At 42.5% G+C, this 21463-nt stretch overlaps 1 protein-coding gene across 5 annotated transcripts in view; it reads right to left on the bottom strand.

Annotated features, from left to right (window-relative positions):
- Positions 1 to 21463, bottom strand: part of IL1RAPL2 (interleukin 1 receptor accessory protein like 2) — a 492821-nt gene that overhangs the window by 456263 nt on the left and 15095 nt on the right. For 2 of the 5 annotated variants that reach the window (XM_080991115.1, XM_080991116.1), the window contains exon 2: positions 11552 to 11652. In XM_080991115.1, the coding sequence (XP_080847241.1) occupies positions 11552 to 11633 (82 nt within the window). In that variant the 5' untranslated portion in view covers positions 11634 to 11652. Of the gene's footprint in view, positions 1 to 7078; positions 7239 to 11551; positions 11655 to 13695; positions 13790 to 21463 lie in introns of those variants that run through there. The other 3 variants (XM_080991114.1, XM_080991117.1, XM_080991118.1) reach the window with 3 other exon arrangements.

Raw genomic sequence — 21463 nt, 5'->3', positions numbered from 1 at the left:
GGAGTGCAATATTTGGATGGCCGCAGGTTCCCCATCCCCAAACTAATCTAATTCTATTAAAAAAAACAAATGAATTAATCCTAGGTCTTCTTGAGCCATCCACTGGTTCTAGTGAATCTGGTGGCTGTGCTCTGGTTTGCCAAATGCAGAGAACTGCTTGATGTTGGGCCAAAACATTTCCCGACAAAAAGTAAAGCAGAGCAGTAATGAGCAGATTTGATCACTCCTAAAGGAAGAGTGAAAGTCTGTAAGTAATGGGTTGCTGAGTCACTGTTAATAAGAGTTGCGTTGACCTACATAGAAGTTCCATTCTGGAGGGATATTTTTTTCACTGAAGGCCTCAGATTTGCCTAAAAATTACAGATGTCATTTTGAATAGAGATATTATAGTCCAATAACTGCACTGTTCTTCCATGTTCATCCCATTAAGCCGAAGGTCCATAGTTCAATACCCAGCATCCCAAGGTAGAGTTGAGAATACCCCTGTCTGTAACCCTAGAGAGCTGCTGCATGTCAATGCAAACAGTGCTGAGCTAGGATGGCCCAATAGGCACCTTCCTAATTTGCAGGAGTAGGAGACCTTCGGCCCTCCAGATTTTGCTGGACTAAAACTCCTATCATCCCTCCCCTTGAACACACTCGCTGGGGCTTGTAGTCCAGTTACATCTGCAGACCAACCCACTGCATCCCTTAAAACAAACATGAATTTTCTCAGTCTCAGTCTTCTCTGGCCCATCAAATCAGAACAAAGCATTCCCCAAGGTCTGAAGATGTGCAGGGAAAGAAGCTTAATTGCACAACATGTTAGGTTACATTGAAATGCAAACTGGACTATCATGCGGCAATTGAATGTTCTGGAGGCTGCATTGTAAGGAAAGACTGACTTAACAGGGCAGCTACATGTTCCTGCTTTATAGAGGACAGCCCTCTATTGCAATGGCTGTCCAGTCCTAGTCCAGTTCAAAGGGGGAAAGCTCAAAGAAGGCAGAATAGGAGAGGCCCTGAAGCTGCTCATCAACAGTGCATACGTTCCAGCACTTCTCCAATGAAAACAGAGTCATCTTATTCCATTATTATTATTACAACATTTATACCCCACCCATCTGACTGGGTTGCTTCAGGCACTCTGGGCAGCTTCCAACATATATAAAAACATAATAAAACATTAAACATCAAAAAAACTTCCCTATACAGGGCTGATTTCAGATGACTTGGGGGTTGGATATCTCCACACCCTCCAACATTTCTCCAGTGAGAACAGGGATGTCCTAAAGAAAACTGGGACATTCTGGGATCAAATCAGAAACCAGGACGGCTGTAAATCCAGGACTGTCCCTGGCAAATAGGGACACTTAGAGGGTCTGACAGTGACAGCAAGAGGTGCCCTATTTCTCTTTAAATTACAGAAATTATTTCTTAATTTGCATCTATAAATTAGCATATGTAAATCTGCATCCTCTTCTGTTCTTCTTTTAACGAATGCATTTTCTTTTTGGGGTGACACATTAAGATGACACCCTTCTGATTTAATAATGAGTTCACTTTGCTGCTCAGTAGACCCAAGAGCCTGATGAAGATGCAGCTACCTGACCTTATGCCTCTTGAGAGAGACCTTATGTTTTAAGCTCCAAAGATCACTGGTTCAGTGCTGACTGGAAACTCAACCCTAACCTAAATAGGACAGGTGACATTTGTCAAACCTTTGCAAGGGTTTACACACTAAAGATGGGATCTCAGGGACTGAGTGCATGTGTGTTTTATTTGTAGTACAAGTGTACCCTGAGGCTTCAAATGCAACCAAGACAGAATTGTGCTAGCAATGAGCCAAGTGGAAAGTGGAAGCAATGTTTACTTTCTGCAGAGAAATAAAGGTCCACCACCACATTTAATCAGCAAGAGCTTAAACTGAGTTGTTCCACTTTATTGACTACAGAGATTTCTGCCTAGGATCTTGGGGAGGTATTGTTAACATTCCTATAAACATATTTAATTATTTGTTCAAGAACCCAGAGTGGCTTTGAAGAATTACATAAATCTTAAAAAGAAAGGGTTTCATGTCTCCCACTGCTTAAATCCCAGATTAGCTTTAAATAATATTACAGCCGGTGCATAAAGCATTCACAGTAAAATACTTTTTTTATTTAAAAAAAAAAATTAAGCTAGCATGTGAAAGGCCAATTTTCCCCTTCTAGATAAATCAGAACTCTACTTTTCCTGGTGAAAATTGCTCACAGGCCAAATCACTCATTGGAGGATCTCAATCATTTCGAAAACACTCAAAGTTAACATGCCAAGCAGGAATAATTACTAAGATATTGTCAAACTGTGACCGTTGCATATATGGCATTCATTTCTTGAAGCAGAAGTTTAAAAGCACCTGCAAATGGCAACAGTGCACTTGCCCCCTTCATCTGTACTCAAGAATCCTCTTACACATCCAAATAAAGTGCATAGTTAAACAGGACACATACAAATCAATGTAGGTTAGGGGTGTATTTGTGTGGAAGGTGAAAGCCTAAGAAAAGCCAACTGCCCAGAGGGCTGCATCGCAGCCTCTCCTGCCCCACCATGCCTTCTCCAAACCAAACACATTTCTGTTCCCTCAGTCACATGATAATGCAGCAGCAGGAGCCAGACTCCCCGGATTCTTCAGCAGCCTGCCTCTCTGTCTCCTGGCCCCACCCCTCTCCAGCCCCCACTTCTGTCTCAGAGTCTGAACTGTGCCCTACCCCAGCCTCTTTCAGCTTACTAAACTGTTTACCTCTGTTACCAACACCTCCTCTTCCTTGCTTTCTCCCTCTTCTCCCTGTGGCAACTGTTTGTTGTCCCCACCACCACTCCCTGGACTCTGAGCCTCCTTCCCATGGGGGTTCCCCAGCTGGTTCCTCCCACCATTCCCCTGCATCCAACCAGTCCAGGACAGCACTGAAAACAGGACAGGGAAGGTACCTGCCTGATGTCAATAAGCAGAGACCTCCAAAGCATAGATACTGTCATACTAAATATAGTGGGGCGTTTTGCCACATATTTATATGGAGGCACCACATGCCATAGGTCAGGCTGTAACCTGGAGGTACAGTGGTCATCAGTGTGGTACCTACAGCTGCATATGCAACCACAGATGCCTTCCCTACTAGCCACAGAATTTCCGCCATATACATCAAGAATAGGCTTGTAAGAAACATTCCATTGTAGCCACTAGAATAGGTTGCAGTGTGTGCTTAGCTGCTGTGTGTGTGTGCTCGTGCGTGCATTGCCCACAACAGTTTTCTTGGTGTACTAATGGGCCCACAGGCCTCAAGAGGTTGGTGGTCCCTGTGGTGATAAGACCCAAAAACTTCCAAGCCACCAGCCTGGAAAACCAGTTCCTCACAGTATGTTCCTGGGTATTGTTTTTCTTCACAAAGCAACATAAGAAGCAAAAGAAAAGGGGGGGGAGTTGTCCATGTCTAGGCCACTTAGAGACCCACAGGGTGGCTTATGAACTCTGTTTTACTTATGTGCATTGTTATAGAAACAAGTGGGAGCAGCAACAAAATGTTGCAGTACAGAGTGCCCTGAATTCCAGCTGCTTCTTTTCGTTCCCCTTCCCCTTTTCCCCGCCCAGCTCCCAAGGAGTCGGTTAACGGTCAGTGGCAATTGAGCACACTCAGCCCTCACTGAGCTATTTGGGAGGGGGGATTCCCTGCTCCTCTTTTTTCTTTTTTTCTTTTTTTGGTCATTATTAAAAAGTGCTTTTGTACACCTGCAAGCCTTGGGGGTCCATCCTGCTCTCATTCTAATGATATGCTCTCCTGTGCACAGGTGGTGCAATTTTGGCAATGGAAGCACCAATGCCCATGGCAATTTTATAAACAACCGTCTGACACTAAGTATTTAGGAGTTCATCAAATTAATTAATCTCAGCCACACCATACATCATGAGGGAAAACAGAAACCCATTCTGGCCTGCTTAACACATCGCCACCCAATAAAGACTGCCCTGTTTCCCAATTTTGTCATTGGTCAACAAAGACCGCCTTTACACTGTTCATCCCTCGCGTGACAAAGCAGTAGGAAAGCACCCTGTTGTGTTCCGGTGAAGTCATCCATTTATTTTCCATAGCCAGCCAGAGCCTGTTGAATCTGCCAGAAATACCGTGGCTGCTCACCACTCTACAGATATTTTTTGTCAACACATGGGTTACAGAGAGGGTAGGCAGTGTTTGATTCCAGATGCTGTTTGACTCCAACTACCATCAGCCCCAACCACCATGATCCATGATCGGTGATTAAGGAAACTGTAATATAACAGCATCTTGAAGGCGCCTCTTTGGTTACCTGTGGGTTACATGATACTGGATGAATGTTAAGGATCCTTTACCAAGTGACAACTGGCCACAGTGTACAGGCAACCACTTGGGGCAAGCTAGCCAATTCTGGGCCCTTTCAGACATGTTTTATATTGTGCATTCATTTGTACTCATAAGCAGGGCTGGCCCACTCATGAGGCAGAGTGAGGCAACCAGCTCGGGTGGCAGGATATACAGGGCAGCAGATCTGGTCTCCAAGGAATGCAATGCCCACTTCTACTATTGTCCAAGTAGCAGCAACAGCTGTGGCACATTCCTTGGAGGCTGGATCTATAACCTCCTTGCAGCCCCCATCCCAGTGCCTCCATCCTCAGTGACCTCTCAGTATACAGCCCGTGCTGCTGGTCTTCTCTCCACACCCCTGGCAGTGGGGTCACCTGGGGTCTGCACCCGCTTGTCATGATTCACAGTAGGACGCTCCCCCACGCCAAACAGCCTTTGATCCCCAGTTCAACCATTGAGCAAGGTTGATTTGATTCCTCCCACTTGTTCCCTATGTAGTTTTTCATTTACCCTCTTGTTCACCATGTATATCTTTATTCCCCACCTTGTTCCTGATGTGGATCTCCATTCACCCTTTCTTCCCTGGTGGGGGAAACACCATTTTGTGGTTTGCCTCAGGTGTCAAAATGTCTTGGGGCAGCCCTGCTCATGCTAGTATTGGGTGATATACGCAATTCCAGTTTCTTTCTTTCTTTCTTTCTTTCTTTCTTTCTTTTGTATGTTAAGATTTTTATTTTTAAAAAATAATACTACAGTAAGATACAGAAAACTAATGTAAATTTTAAAAACAGCTATAGAATTCCAGAATTTTTTGTTTGTTTTTGTTTTAATAACTTTTTATTATTATTAAAGATTTTCGCCATACAATAAGGTAACAGCTACAAAAACTACAAGCAGATCAAGTAGAATACAGAGTCCTCTTCTGGAGGCAATTTTCAGCCCCCACCACATGCAGAAGGTAGCAGCCCTTCCCAGCATCTCACCCTAGGAGACCAACACTTCCTGTCTCCCACTCAGGGCCCTCCATCCACTATTCTCATGCATGCTTAATCCATGGACCTTAATCCATGGACGATAACAAACACAGGGCTCCAAAAAACAAAACAAAAAGGAGAGAGAGAGAGAGAGAGAGAGAGAGAGAGAGAACAAAAAAAGAAAAGAAGAAGATATGCAAAAAGACAAGAGGAAAAGAAACATTAGAGATAGATAACAAAAGACTTCCAGTTTTCCATCTGCAGTTACGTAAAAAAAAAAGATTATTTAAGACATTCAGTCCATGTTAATAGCTACCTTCTCCACTTTCTGTTAAACAACATTTCTTTTGAGTCAGTGTCTCAGAATCATTAATTTCTCTTTCCCCACAAAAAGTCCAAGAGGGATTCCCAAATTGTTATTATTATTGGTAATTAACTTTGCCTTCATTAATTCCCACCGCCATTCATCCATACTGGGTAATAATAAATTCTTTCATTCATGTTAAAATCTCTCCACTGTGATCTCATATTGAGTGGGGGGGTCATTTTTTTCATTATATGAGCTCACTTGTATATGCTCAAAATCCACTTCCTTTTGTTTTTCATTTTCTGTTGTGTTTACGATAGTACCCTGATCTCCTCCTCTAGGACCTCCCACTTTTGTTTTTCCCCAGTCTTTTTCCAGAGATAGTTTCATGAATTTAATAGCATTGTTCTCTGAATTCACTCCAAATCATATGCAGAATGCTACATTTGAAGTTTTTCCAAAGTTTCCCCCCCTCTCATTTCCATCATCTCTTTCTCTGCATCTATGATTCCATCCTCTCCTTCTCCTCTAAACTCTTGAATGGAAGGCACTTCCATTTCACCATCTGCTTTCTCCCATTTTACTGTTCCCCATCCAATTCTGCCAGTTTTTCATCAATTTGGTCTCAAGTCTCTAGATAGTCTCCATCTCCATTTTCCATTTCATCTCTCTCTGATTTATCAAATGTTGATCAGATCACTTTTCATTGTTCAGCCTTCAACTGCTGAACAATCCCAATAGTCACCGAAAGATTCAAAATACCTTTGCCATACTGACAGTTTCTGTTGTTCCACTTTAAGAATACAGTCACAGTCAAAGTAAGATTTTTTTTCCAACAGAAAGTAATTCATTCATTCAGCCTTTATTGGCATAAAAGAGAGTAATTTACTTTCAGTTTATCAGCGCCATTTTTTTTTTAAAGAATAAGAAGAAATAGATATTTTTCACGCAAGGGGTCACCTCACCTATTTAATCTTTATTGCCAACCCTAAATCCAGTTCTCTGCTCTTGCTTAGACACTTTAACAACCAATTTTCCTTTATTATTCTTAGTGACAAAAGGTAGTTTTTGCAGGATTTCCAATTATAGATTTTCACCAGCAGACAGATAAATCTCTCCAAGACAGTTTTTTCTTGTAGTGCTTGGGCACCATGTCAGGTCCTCTGCTCGCCAGCTCATTCCAACCCCTTCTGAAGCTCCTAGGTGCAGACAGCAGAGAACAGCAAGATTTCCGATTGTGAAATTTCATTTCTCTCTACGTCACAGAGTTATCTTGTCTCAAAAGTGTTTAAGAAAGAGAGGGTGCAAATCAAAGGGATCTTATGTGGCGTTTGGATGCAATGTCAGTCCCTCGGCTCGCCAGCTCATTTTAGGCCCCCTCTAATCCCCCCAGGTGCCAACAGCAGAAAACGGCTTTGATCAGAGCATTTGAGGTTACTCACTCGATCACTCTTTATCACAGAGTGATTTGATAGTCAGAACTTCAGCCAGATTACCATCGATCACCACGTAATTATCTTCTGTCAGTGGAGAGCCGATAGAAAGACAGCCAATCCGCCATTTCCTCCCCCGGAAGTCTCCACAATCCAATACTGTTTGCACCTGCAAAAGTTTCAGGCTGTACATTGGTGCATGTCCCACAGCTTCCTGCTGAAATTTTTAACTATAGGTTAAAAATATTTACAAACATTTGCATGTAAATATATATTAGGTGGCATTCAGCTAAGCTTAACTCAGAATAGGCCTACTGAAATTAATGGATCTAACATAGTCATATTCGTTAATTTTGATGGTTCTATCCCCAAGTAAAATTTAGTTGAATGTCACCCTTTAAGCGTCAGACTGAAGAACACAAATGTGGCTTGATAAGTGTATTCCTTTACTGGGGAAGATGATTGATTCCATCCTCTTAGCTTGTTGCAAAATTGTATCCTCTGAACAGTTTCCCTAGGTGTTCGTTTCTCCCAATACAAGCCTCAACATGGCAAATTAGAGCAAATCCTCCCAGCGCGTGCCACTGAGCAATTTGGAGACAAGGCTCTATGTGCGATATCCTTCTTTTGAAAAGGACACAGTCACTAGTTATGCTTCAAGGAGCAGCCTTAAAATCTGAGAAACATAGAAAATCCATTTAGCACATGACATTATCGAAAGAAACATCAATAGCTTTGCTTCAGGTGGCAACCCTTTAAAAAAAGTTGTGAGGAAGTCTGCATTGATCAATAGACCCAAGGTGTCACCTATTACACATATGAAACTTTCCTATATGCAGAGCTTGGGCTCAGAGATAGTAGCGAAAGCATGTATTTGCTTGTGAAATGCAATGTTAGAGATACATAAAGGGGTGGGGGTTCCTTTCAACCTGCACCACCAGGGAGAAAAGACATTATTTACTCTTCTGTAAGGCACCTTGAAATAAGGTCAGTACTTATACAGAGATACAACTCTAGCCAAGTTGCACATCTTACAGAGTTCAGGTTTTACCAACACAACTGAACCCTTAGTAAGGATCAAGTTAGGGGAGGAATTCCATTTCAAGAGGATGGGAGACAAGTCTTCCAGGACATGCCCATGAAGCATGGGGCAAGATTATAAAATGAAAGAAACTTGAAATGCACACACTCAAAAAGTATTGTCCTATTTAAAGTTAGGTCCAGCCTCCTTTTGATCTGAGTATGACTCAAGGTGGGATACACACCTTGCATTGGCTCGTCCTCTCCCTTCTGTAAGTAGAAATCAACCAGTTCCATAATCCTTGTAAGAAAGGACACTGCATATTTGTAAACTTCTGCCATCTAATAAGACAAGGTTTTTTTTCTCATTGGGGAAAGTGAAAGGACTAGCAGCAAAAGTGGGATTCAGAGCAAGTGGGCTTTTCTGTTATACACTCAAAAAAAATCCTTGAGATTTCCAAGCATTGCACAGGAATGCTTGGTGCAACTGATTTGGGGGTACTCGCATATCATTAAGAGATCAGAGCTCTGATTGTGCCATATGTTACTTGCTAAATTGCTACTCATAGGCAATATGAATTCACTACCAAGTAGCTCACACACACACACACTTACACTTGTACAATTGCAACAAAAGAAGCACCCCACACACATCTAAGCAGCATTAAGGAAAGGGGTTTGAACTACTCTCATAATTTGCTTACTTTAGCATTGTGCAATATGTAACTATTTTACTCCTGCGTTACACAAAGCACAACTATCTTAGCACCAAATATTTTCTATAGAGGTTGGCAAGATCAAGCCTTTAATACTGGAGAAAGAAGAATCCCGAACAAGAAATCACTTGTATTCTAGCAAACCATTATATTACACATGGGCAAATTTCACAAGGGATGCTTAAAAATGGTTGTTGCATTTCCTTGGCCGTCAAACTATTGTTATAAAAAAATACATTGGCAAAAATGTATATTAGTATGATTAAGCTTGTTAGTCACTTGTTAATTACATAGAAGATCTTCAAAGAACTCGCAACATATTTTAGACATAGACGCAAGTAAAACACATTTACATAAAACATGCCATTTCATGAAAGATTCAGAAAGTAACACCCACCCCAATAGCAGCAGCAGAAAGCTTCAGCAGCACACTAACAGCAGACATAATCACCATCATAGTCCATGAAAAGAATAGTTCTAATCGGGCACCAAACAAAATGTCAATAAAGGTGCTAGATGGACCTTGCTAGCGATGACATTCCACAAACAGGAAGCCACAACTGAGAAGGCCTTCCCCCTTCATCCTCCAACACTCCCTCAGAGAAAGCACACAGAGAAGGGCCTCCGATGATCTAAGGCTCTGTGTAGGCCTTTATGTGGAGAAGCATTCCAGAAAACATAGGGGTCCACTGCCGAGGTGTCTTCCTAGAACAGAGGTCACCAACCCAGTGCCTGTGGAGAGCATGTTGCCCATGAAGGTTTCTCCTGGGCAAGTGCCCTAGACTCTGAACTTGCATTAAAAAAAAAAAAAAAGGAAGTGCCTAGCCCTTGTAGAATGGACAAAATAAAGTTATGAAGCAAAATGTGCCGGTACCTTCTAAGCAATTTATGTAAAATGAGAGTAGTGTGGCTACCTTGCATATTTTTCCTGGTATGGAGGAATGCTTCCTCTTGTTGTTAGATATAGCTCAGTTGGTAGAACAGGACACTCTTAATCTCAGGGTTGTGGGTTCAAGCTTCACGCTGGGCAAAAAGATTCCTGCATTGCAGGGTGTTGGACTAGATGACCTTCATGGTCCCTTGCAACTCTACAATTCTATGATAGTGTCAAGGGCGCTTCCCAGCCAAAGGAATGCAGATGGCAGATAGGTAAGTATTTATTGACAAAGATAATACTCACAGTCGCTTCTACAGTTCTGGATATTTACGCACACCAATCTAGCATCATAGGCAGCAATTCACAGATCCATGCTCTATGGAGCAGTTGCAGCAACAGGGGGCCACTCCCCCTGCACCAGTTTATGTACCTTCCCCCCAACGGGTTGCACGCATGCAGCCAGAGACTGTGTCTGCACAAAAAAACTCCCTTTTCAACCCCCTCCTGATTCTGGGAGGCAGTGGTGCAGGAGAGGGTGAGGAAGCACTGGCCCTTCACTTGCCTGACCTGCCTCTTCCTCATCCCCTTCCAACCCATCCTGTGCTCCACCCTCCAGCTCTGAAGCTTCCCCTGCCTCTGATTCTTGCTTCCTGGCTGGTACAGGTCCCCAGAAATCACTGACCCCCTCTCCTGAGTCAGACTCCAGCCCTCCATCCCCCAGAGCATGCTCATCAGCATCCCACCAGTCCCTGACAGAAAGCAACACCAATAGCATCAGTGCTTATGTGTGTGAACTCTATGATAAGGACCTAGTTGACTTCCTATAAACGGCAGAAGCTTATTGGGGGTGGTTCTCTCTTCTTCTTCTTTTTCCATGTTATACGAAAAACTGCCTTTGCAGCCATTTTGTGTTATGCTATGCTCCCTCTGTGGCAGCCATCTTGTGACTAGCAACCCCAGCACTCACTCAAGATTCAAAATGTGCCCGCTAGTTGAAAAGGATTGGTGACCCCTGTTCTAGAAAGAACATTTTCCCAGCAATAGTGGTTTTCAAAAATGAATTAAAATTTCCATAGTACTTTAAGTATTTTAAAATAACAACATAGTTATTTGGGGTTACGAAATGTTTCTGTGCCAGATTTGATGCAGATTCTGCTCTTTCATTTCATCAACAAATGACACAGGCTTGTCACTTATGTCTGTCTTTAACTTTTTAATAACTTTTTAATAGTTTTATTGTGTGGTTTTATATTTCATTACTTTAAAACACTTCGATATTTTTTTTCTAAATGACATAGCAGTATACAATTATTTTTATATAAATAAAACAAATAATAACCCTGATTGTTTCCAACACTCACAAATCCCTTGGTCCAAGCACTCTATATCTGACATTAACATTTGCAACTGATACACTACATCTGAAAGTGCATTCTTAGCAGCTGCTGTGGAACTACATCTGCTTAGATGTGAGCTATTTTGCCAAACACCTTTTTGTAAAGAAACGAAGGTGCTTTTTGAAGAAAAAGAAGCACTTTGCAAAGAGCCCCACTTAACAAAGCTCTTTAGCATTCCTTCCAAAAGGAATATAAAATTCAATGAATCAGTCATTCAGTTATTGTTAGTACTGAGGACACTGAAATAACAGCACCTCTATTAGTTGTCACCATTTAAGGCTTTTAAAATAACACCTTCTTTTTAAACCTAATACTTATAGCAGAACACTGACTATATTTTAAAGAACCACCCTTTGCTGAATTTTGTCCTTCATGTGCATAGGCAAGCCTCAGCAAACCCATACTATACAGCTAAAGAATGCACAGCAGAATGGCTCAACAAGGTTACTGGAAGCACCGTTCTGGAACTTACCCGAATTTCTCTTCGACACCAGCTTCACATCAGCGCTGAATACACTGCAGCTCACAAGGAACAAGAAGATGGACGGCTTCATCTTGGAGTCCCTTTGGCAGCTGAAATACAAACATGATATATAAGGTCCTTATCCAAGCACCACACATACTGAGTGTCCATGTGATCAGTTTTGTAGAGGGCAGCCTCATGCTTGAAGGGCTGTTTGGGTCCAAATCTGGTTGACATGTTTTTATTATTAAAAAAAAAACAACAACAACTAAGAAAAGAGAGCAGACTTGGGTCTTTGAAGTTTCCTGTCTGCAGTTAGCAATTAGATGACCACTTGAGACAGCAGATCTTCTTGAAGCCTTACCCACTACAACAGGATACATTTTTATTTAAATTATAAAGGTAAAGGGACCCCTGACCATTAGGTCCAGTCGTGACCATCTCTGGGGTTGCGGCGCTCATCTCGCTTTACTGGCTGAGGGAGCCGGCGTTTGTCCACAGACAGCTTCCAGGTCATGTGGCCAGCATGACTAAGCCGCTTCTGGCGAACCAGAGCAGTGCACGGAAACGCCGTTTACCTTCCCGCTGGAGCGGTACCTATTTATCTACTTGCACTTTGACGTGCTTTCGAACTGCTAGGTTGGCAGGAGCAGGGACCGAGCAACAGGAGCTCACCCCGTCGTGGGGATTCGAACCGCCGACCTTCTGATTGGCAAGTCCTAGGCTCTGTGGCTTAACCCACAGCACCACCCATGTCCCTTCATTTAAATTATAGTTACTCTTAAATTGACATCTATAGCTATTAGAATATGCAAATTGGTGCCTTTGTCCCCTTTCGGGTGATTATTTTTCTCTTTTGTAGCCACCCAAAGACACACACACACATACAAATATCTAGTCAATACATTTATTCCTCTCTTTTATTACTTAAATACACTTTTGAGAGTATGAGTATGAGACTCTTAATCTCAGAGTCATGGGTTGGAGCCCCAGGTTGATTTCTGCATTGCATTGGATGGGCATTGGACTAGATGATGTTTGTGGTCCCTTCCAATTCTATGATTAATATTTCAAGGATCTCTAAGTGGTGTAAAGTCCCCCCCCCCAAAAAAAATCACATTGAAACTAAAACTATTAAAATATTTGAATATGTCCACTAAAGCTTCCTCTCTGGTACAATGGCTGAAGCTAGTTATTTAAGCAGCCATGCTAACCCTACTCACTTGAGATAAACCCCAAGGAATTCAGCAGGACTTACTTCTGAGTAGGCATGGTTAGGATCGTACTGTTACAGGTCTGAATCTGTGCTCAAGTGAAAGATGGAGCGATCCCTCCCTCACTTTGCTTTTATATCAGTAGCCCTTCGGTAGTGATTCAGCCCATTCTCTTTTTTCCCCCCAGTCTTAAATTCAGTTCTCCACATTTCCATATTAATATGCAATGGAAAAAAATCTTCATGAAAATACATCGGTACAGTAGTGCAAATTTCTCCTACTATACAAATGATTGTATGCAATTTTCCCTAATAAACACACATTTGCAAGCAGTTTTCTGCAATATAATGCATTTTTCTATGTTACTTTCACGAATATATGCATTTTTAAGCATGCATTCCCACAATAAATACGTTTCTAAAAACATTGTTTGGTTGGAGAACCTCACTGCAAAATTCAGAGAAGGGTGAATTCAGAAGGACAGCTGCCTTTTAGTTCACACATTGTTCCAGGAAGTGCAAATTAGAGGGTTTCACATTAAAATGTGAACTGGACCAAATTTCTCCCCTATCCCTTTGGCACATACAACTCTATCTTCCCACACTTCACTACTGCTCACTCACCACAATGCTTTCCTGCCTTCCAGTTGTACATGCAATCAATATACAGTATTGCTTTTAGATCCCCTATTTTGCAAATCCTCTGGAAAAGGACATATTTGGATAGGGTCAGGACACCTTCAATATTTTACTCATGATTTTAACGCCTGCAGTTAGCCACTCTCTTGGGTTTGCTCATTTCGGTTTCTAAACTGCCTCTGCTTGTTAACAACACTAACACTGCAGCCTACAAAAATGAACAGCATAAATTGTATACCCATCATGTCTATAGAGTTAAAATTATCCCAACGCCTCCTTAATCATGTCTATGAGATCCTACCTCAAAACACGGTGCTTTGCACTTAGATGAGACAACTGAGAAGGAGTTTTACAGATGTAGGGGTAATCACCAAACACACCTCTTCTTAAAAAGAAAAAGGGGGGGAAATAGTTTTCTGAACAACAAGGGACAGAAATAGAACTGGCTTCAGGAAGCATCATTACTTACATTGCACTACTGACGCCCATGGTACTTTGCAATGCATGAGTGTACAACCTAAACTTCTCCACAGCAGAAACAGAGAAGAAATGAGAGAGACAAGTGAACAATGGAAGATTTGTTCCCAGAAATTTCAGCTTGGCCCAACCAGCGGCGGAGGAAGCCGCTTGGGCACCTGGGGTGGCGCACCCAGGGATGGGGCGAGCCACCCATGGGGCAGGGCACACCTTGGGGCCTCCGGAGTCTGCCTGCCTCCTCCCACTCAGCCACCCTACAGATGGGGGGGAGGCAGTGGACGGACCATTTGGGCAGCGCGGAGCCTGCATGTGCCCAAGCCACTGCGTCTCTCCCAAGAGAGACACGTGGCTTGGGCATGCTGCAGGCCCCGCAGTGAGTGCTGCCCGGCATATTGTCACCCACCTCAGTGGTGACACCCGGGGTGGACCGCACCCACCGTACCCTCCACACCCCTCTTCCTCCGCCCCTGGGCCCAACTTGAGGATACCCACTTTTTAACACGATGAATAGTTCCTATAGTCCAGAAGAAGTCACCATCATGCAACTGACAGTGCAGACTCAGAAGCTAGTCACAGGCATCTGGTTCTGCATAACATTCAGTTGCCTAAGGCATTTGGATGCTTGAAGTGAATGACAAGAAGACACCTCTCACAATGCTACTTCAGCACTGGTGATGCGACAGAATCAGGCAATAGTCCACAGTCAATAGGGGACTCAGCAGATTACAACACAACCAAGGACCAAAACTAGGAATCAGGTGCAAGGAGTCAGAGACCTGGGTTTTTTCCTCCAGCAAGTGGATGACTCTAGAGGAAAGTCTTGTATAATCAGGCCTCCTATATCACAGTTGTTGGGAGTGAATGAGTTCCAGTGATTGCTTAGTCATAAATGGACCCATTATTCACAAGTACACCCTTTACTCCTGAGTAGCATCATGACTTTGGATACTTAGATATATGCTATGTTGATGTTCTTTAGTCAGGACCAGAATCTTTGTGCACCAGTATTCTCAGGGGCTGTGGGATGGCTTCAACTTCTCCTCTGAAGGCTGCAGAGGCTCTTCAGTTCCTCACAGTCTTCAACCTGTGGAGTATCTGACTCATCATTGAGGATGCCATGTCTGTAACCAGCTCAGGGTTGAGCATGACAGCCACCTTTCCAGGCACTGCCCAGACTTTCTTAAGCAAGGTGGAGGCCCTGTGTATCTTTAGACCAAGGGACCAGAGATGTGACTCCTCCCCATGCTGTTTAGCAAGGACTGTGAGCCCTCCAGATATTGTTGGACTCCAGAAGCCACCCCCAGCCAACATGGACCCAGGGATGATGGGATTTGGAGTCCAACAACATCTGGAACACCACAGGTTGTTCCCTGCTATAAGGCTAGAGGGGAAGGGCTGTAGTTCAGTAGTGGACCACTGGCTATGCATGCAGACGGTTCCAGGTCGAATACCAGGTATCTCCAGGTAAGGCTTGACGAAATCTCCAGGTAAGGCTTAACTGAAATTCTGGAGAGCCACTACCAGTCAGTGCAGACCATGTGTGAGAAACTTTGGTCCTCCAGATGTTGCTGAACTACAACCACCCTGAGACCTCCAGGTATAGGGCGGTATATAAATTCAATAAATAATAAATAAATAAATCACCTATGGCCACTGGCTGTGCTTGCAAAGGCTGACAGGAGAATGGCCACAGGCACCAACTCCAGGGAGCCCTGGGGGCCTGGGCACCCACAAAATTTTGTTGTGGGTGTTCAGTACCTGCTCTGTGGGGCTTTGGATGTGACTTCCAGGTCCTGTCTGAGGCCTCAGGGGGCCTTGGACACGATGTCCAAGGGCCTTAAAATTGGCATCCTAGACCTCACAGGGCCTCTGACATCACTTCCAGGGGTGATGTCATGTTATGTTGACGACACTGGGCACCCATGATCTGGGGCCCAAGTCGGCACCCCTGAGCATTGCCAATGGCCAGGGGTGATGGGAGTTGTTGTTCGTCAAGATCTGGAAGGCCATATATTTCCCACGCCTGGTGTGGACAATACTGAGCTTGATGGATGGGCCATTGGACTGACTTGGTCTAAAGCAGATTCCTCTGCCCCCTGGGCATCCCACTGGACTCAAAGAATGAGGACATGGGTAACCACTTAGAAAGAATGCAGTATTCCCAGAAAAGAGGGGTCTCTGCTGCATTTTTCTTCCCACTCCCCATCAACATTTCAAATGGAAGCTTTATTATAAGACAACTTCCACTCCACCCCCCTCTTTCCCACCCTAAGCATCTTAGTACCAGCATACCACTCTGCAAAGCGAATGTAAAAGGCTGTGTATAATCACTTACATGATAGCGATTACTCTGCTTATTCAATTATTTCAAAATTACCATGTACATTTTAAAGATTCTTTCTTCCCTTCCATATTATGGGCTATAAATATGCAGCGCTTCGTATTCCTGAAGTTTTTGTTCCCTTGAGCACTCAATGCTTTCTGGTTCCCTGGGGTTAGAGCACTAGAGAACCAAAAGGAAACTGGGAAAATTATGAGATGTGAAAGCTGTCCGACAATGGTTAATGAAGGAATTAGTATGCTGGGGGGGGGGGGGAGTTCTTAACCTTTCCTCGGAGTATCAAATCCCAGTACAAGAAGGGCCATCTTGACAAGAGAGCAGGTTTTTTTCCCTTAAAGTAATTGAACTAAATCTTATGACAGATAATTGTAATGATGATGTTATGCTAGGATGATTTTCAAGTGTAGCTTTGCAAATTACTTTCCCCGCTTTGCTCTCTTCAGATAGAGACAGGTAACTTCCATGGTGCATTACAGCACGATCATATAAATGTCTGATCAGAATTGAGTCTTATTGAGTTCAAATGGACTAAGTTAGGGTTGTATCCAGCATACTCTGCGTAGACCCACTGAAATTCAGTCCTTGGAGAGTAAGTGTGGTGTACAGTGTCAGACTAGGACATAGGAAACTGGAACTCCAATCCCCACTTGGCCATAAAGCCTGTGACCTTAGGCCAGTCGCTGCCTCTCAGCCTAACCTACATCATAGAGTTGTTGTACAGATTAAATGAGGAGCTCCTTGGAGAAAGAAAAAGTCGGATAAAATATAATCAATCAATCAATCAATTAATAGTAAAAGCCAATTAATATCAATGGGTCTACACCACATTGGACATGTACTTAAATCTACTTAGAAGTCATTCCTACCACATTTGTTAAATGGGGTTAGAAATGCAGGAAAATGGGTTAGGAATGCGACCTCGTCTTCTCTTCCTGTCGTCCCACCACCAAGTACTTAAATGTGCAGAAAGCATGCTTGTTTAAAAAGGAGCTCCACCCCAAAGCTCCTGTAATCCCCATCCTAGCTAGAAAGGTATCTCAGTATCCATCCCAGAATCCCACCTTCTACTAGAAAGGCACACACAGTGGGGACATTTCAAATGGTACTATAGGTAGAAGGAAAGACAAGCTACCCACCAAAATACAAGTACCCATTAAGCATCGTTACAGAATCACTTTTCACCAGGCACATGATGCAAGATGATCCTATACTCTGGAACAGAAGGGCAGCCCCTTATACTTCACCAAAAGAGATTTGCATATGCTAAGCTTTTGGGCAAAGTAGTATAATTTAATGTGACCAGGTGACCTGTGTGTCAGGTTACTCTGCTGCCCAGAGTTGTTGCCGCTGTTGATGGGCAACTTCAAAGCCCCTCCTGTTCCCCCTTCTTAGGGTTCTTTAACGTTAAACTAGACTTGGACTGAACTGTCCTTCAAATAGAGGGCTGTTCTCTGTTAAGTAAAACATACTCCAAAGCAAGCGTTCATAGGAATGCATGCCTACAAATAAAATCCTATGAGCATTTGCTTAGAAACAATGTGTATTCAACAAGGAGCCAAATGGCATCAGTTGGTGCAAAGAAGCTGGGGTGGGAATAATTTTTAACAGAAAACTGGTATGGGGCCTTGATCCAGAATGTGGGCTGGGGCCCCAAGGGTGATGTTTCTTAAAGCTAAAGGTGGCCACTTTCAAGACCCTAATAGTAGTTCAGCTAAAAGAGAGGAAGAGTGCCACTGTCCAGGTATTCCTTCTTTATGGATTTTGAATAAGCATTATGACACACTACACACACACACACACATTCTTATTTGTAGAAATATTAGGCATGGCAGGCCAATTAAAGTCTGCAGTATAATGGTATGAGTTTGTGGGTGCCAGAACCCTCTAATCCCTGGATCCAGCAAGTGTTAGAATTTAATCTAAGCAATAAGACTTTTATTGTGTAAAGTGAGTTAGACTGGGAGTTAGTGACTGGACCAGAGTCAACATCTCAGCATCATGGCTGGTGAGGTCTTTGTCCAACACTCTGTCCACCACACCATCCCAGTGCTGTTAAACTCCAGAACCTCAAATTTGGAAAATAATGATCCTCTGTCTTTAAAATGAGGTGTGCATTTTTCAGAAGTGAAATAAAAATTGGGGCAATCTCTCTCACACACACCAGAAATAAAAACTTTACAAGGAAGTCTGCAAAAACAATTTCTAAACAGTCTTTTAAAGCACACATCTCAGAATGAGGTTAGCAAAATTTATTGCAAATCAGTCGTTTTTTCAAAAAAGTACTTGTCAGAAATAAATGAAAATAATTTAACCCTGCCTGGTTTCAGTTCTCAAAATGTCACTGTGATTTTGAATGATTGCCTCCCTCCGCCAGTCAATAAATGCACTAAGAATCCCATGATGCTGCTATCCCTGGGTAAAACAGAGTTTGATTTTGGAATGGTTTGACACCTACGTTCCTCTTTCGCCTCCAGCAAGCCTGACATTTACATATATATGTTGTAATAACATTAACAAATACTGGGGGCTGACGCTTAGCAACACTGACACGTACCTGTAATTAAGGCTACACATTATAATGTGATGGAGATTAATTTATTGGATGCAACAGATTTCACTGTTGGTTTCCAGCAGTTAAGGAATTGCAAAAAAATAAAATAAAATAAAATTCACGTGACAACAGAATCACAGCTAAGCAGAGTATATCCCAAGGCTTTGTGTTATGTGGCTTTAGGGTGCAATCCAGCTGCATTACGCTCAATGAAAGCCTTGCCCCTGACTTTAGAAGGGAAAGTGAGAAAGCGAAAGCTGAACTAGAGGTGACAAGTATGTGCCTGCTGCTGAGGAAGTCAGCCCAGTGTCAAGATCCCCCTCCTCTCTGCCATGAAAGCATAGCTATGAATATACATTACATTATATGATCACATTTTAACATGCACTATCCAGGGAACCTTCACTGCAGATTCAGGGTGCACCTAGGTGTTTATAATGCAACAGATTAACTGAACAGGGTTATACGCAAGTCTACGACAGGACTCTTAGCACAGACCTGCGGCAGGCTTTCTCCTAATGCAAGGGCAACACTTAAAGAGCCATTGCAGTTCATTCACTCAACCTGAATAAATACACATGACCTCTGCAAACAAAAAAAGGGGGCAGTGTGTTGCCGCTAAATGACATCATTCACAGTGATGTCAGGAAGACAATTTCATTGGATGCCAGGATTGGACATCCAACTTCCTTTCTGTTCTGAACAAAGGAGAGGCGCAAAGAGCTTCTCTCTGTAACTGATGTAGGTGCCTTTCCCCCTATACTGGTAGGGCAAGTGCTGGGGGTGCCCACCCACACCATTCTGTGCTCTTGTTTCTTTCTCTGCTCTATCAGATGTGGCAGCCAGTTTGTGCTTTGCCACAATCCAAGACACCCAGACCACAGCTGACCTAATCCGAAACTGTCTCCAAACAAGTTGGGTGGATCTCAAAACCACCCAGATTTGGCCTGGCTCAGTTTGGACTTCAGCAGAACCTGGTGAACAGTCCTAACAGGAGTCATGTCCTCTTCTGCTTCCAGCGACTTTAACATCAGGAAGATTGAGTAGTCCCTGGGCCCTTTCTGGCCAGAAACAAAAAGCAACAAATGGGGTTGATTGTGCAAGGGAAAGCAAAGCTATTTCAATCTGAACATTTGACTCCCTAGAACGGATTGCACTGGACAATGCAGACATCCTAGATTTAGAGCAGTGGTTCTCAACCTGTGGGTCCCCAGATGTTGTTGGACTACAACTCCCATCATCCCTGAGCTCTGGCCTTGCTAGCTAGGGGTGATGGGAGTTGCAGTCCAACAACATCTGGGGACCCACTGTTGAGAAAGGCTGATTTAGAGGGTCATGATTTAAAATTCGGCTGGCACACATGCCTTTAGTATGGGAAGGCAAAAAATATGTAAGAGTTTTATGAACCTCATTCTTAGGAAGAGTCTGCACGGAGTTTCGGAGAAATATAAAAATCTGCTGGAAAGAAAAACACCTTTATGGCTTTCTTCCATTGAAGCAATTACAATTAAAAGTGTTAATATGGACAGACAATGGTCGACTTACAGGGAACTGCTGGATTTTATAGAGGGGGGGAACCCAAACTGAAACCAATGGAAAACCTAAGGAGCCAAGTTACGGACTGGTTGCAATATCACCATATACATGGTATGTTTAAATTAGATAGACAGAATGGTTTTTTGAACCAAAGCTCACAATTCAATTGCAAAACAAAGAAAAACTTTTGTCTAAAATGTATAATTAGAATGGGAATGGGAAACAATTATTATTAGAATGGGAAACAAAGACGAGCTTGTTAAAGCTTCAATGATACACTGGGCAATAGATATAGGACACAATACAGATTGCAACCTCTGGGAGAAACTTTGGAAAAGTGACTTGAAATTTACAGCATGTTATTCATTGAAAGAATATTTGATTTTAAAAAATATTATTTTCAATTTTTCTAGTAACAACAATTTTTCTTAACATATCATTTCCAAATTTACATTGATTGACCCCCCGATTTCCCTCCCCCCCCTTTTATTTTCTTTACATCTAATTATTTTTCTTCACTTAATTTCAAATTCTTTTTCACATCCTAATTTTACCTTCAGTTCATAAATGTTACAACAATCCTGCTAGTGTTTCCACGGTTTTACAGTGGTCTTTAATCTAGTAAAAAAAATTCCATTATTGATTAAGTTTTCCTTCATCTTGGTGCCTGACCTTCACAGTTAATTAAGCCATTTCTGCATTGTCTATCATCTTATTCTACCATTCTTCTTTCATTGGGACGTTCTCTTCTTTCCACTTCTGGGCAAGTAGCATTCTAGCAGCTGTGGTTGCATACATAAATAGTCTCTTTTGCTTCTTTGGCACTTTAAACATCTGCTAGTATTCCTAGTAAAAAGGCCTCTGGATTTTTAACAAACGTATTTTTAAACATTTTTTTTCATTTCATTGTATATCATTTCCCAGAAGCCCCTCACCTTTTTACACATCCACCACATATGAAAAACATACCTTCTTTATCTTTATATTTCCAACATAGGTGAGATGAATTTTTATACATCCTAGTAAGTTTTAACGGCGTTAAATACCATCTATACATCATTTTCATATAATTTTCTTTTAGTGAACTGCATGCCATAAATATTAAATTCTCTTTCCACAGTTTTTCCCATGATTCAAATGGTATGTTATACCCTATGTCTTGTG

This window comes from Podarcis pityusensis (assembly GCF_964106645.2).
Source record: "Podarcis pityusensis genome assembly, chromosome: Z".
NCBI classification, from domain to species: Eukaryota; Metazoa; Chordata; class Lepidosauria; order Squamata; family Lacertidae; genus Podarcis; species Podarcis pityusensis.
This window is presented reverse-complemented; position numbering and strand designations above follow the sequence as displayed.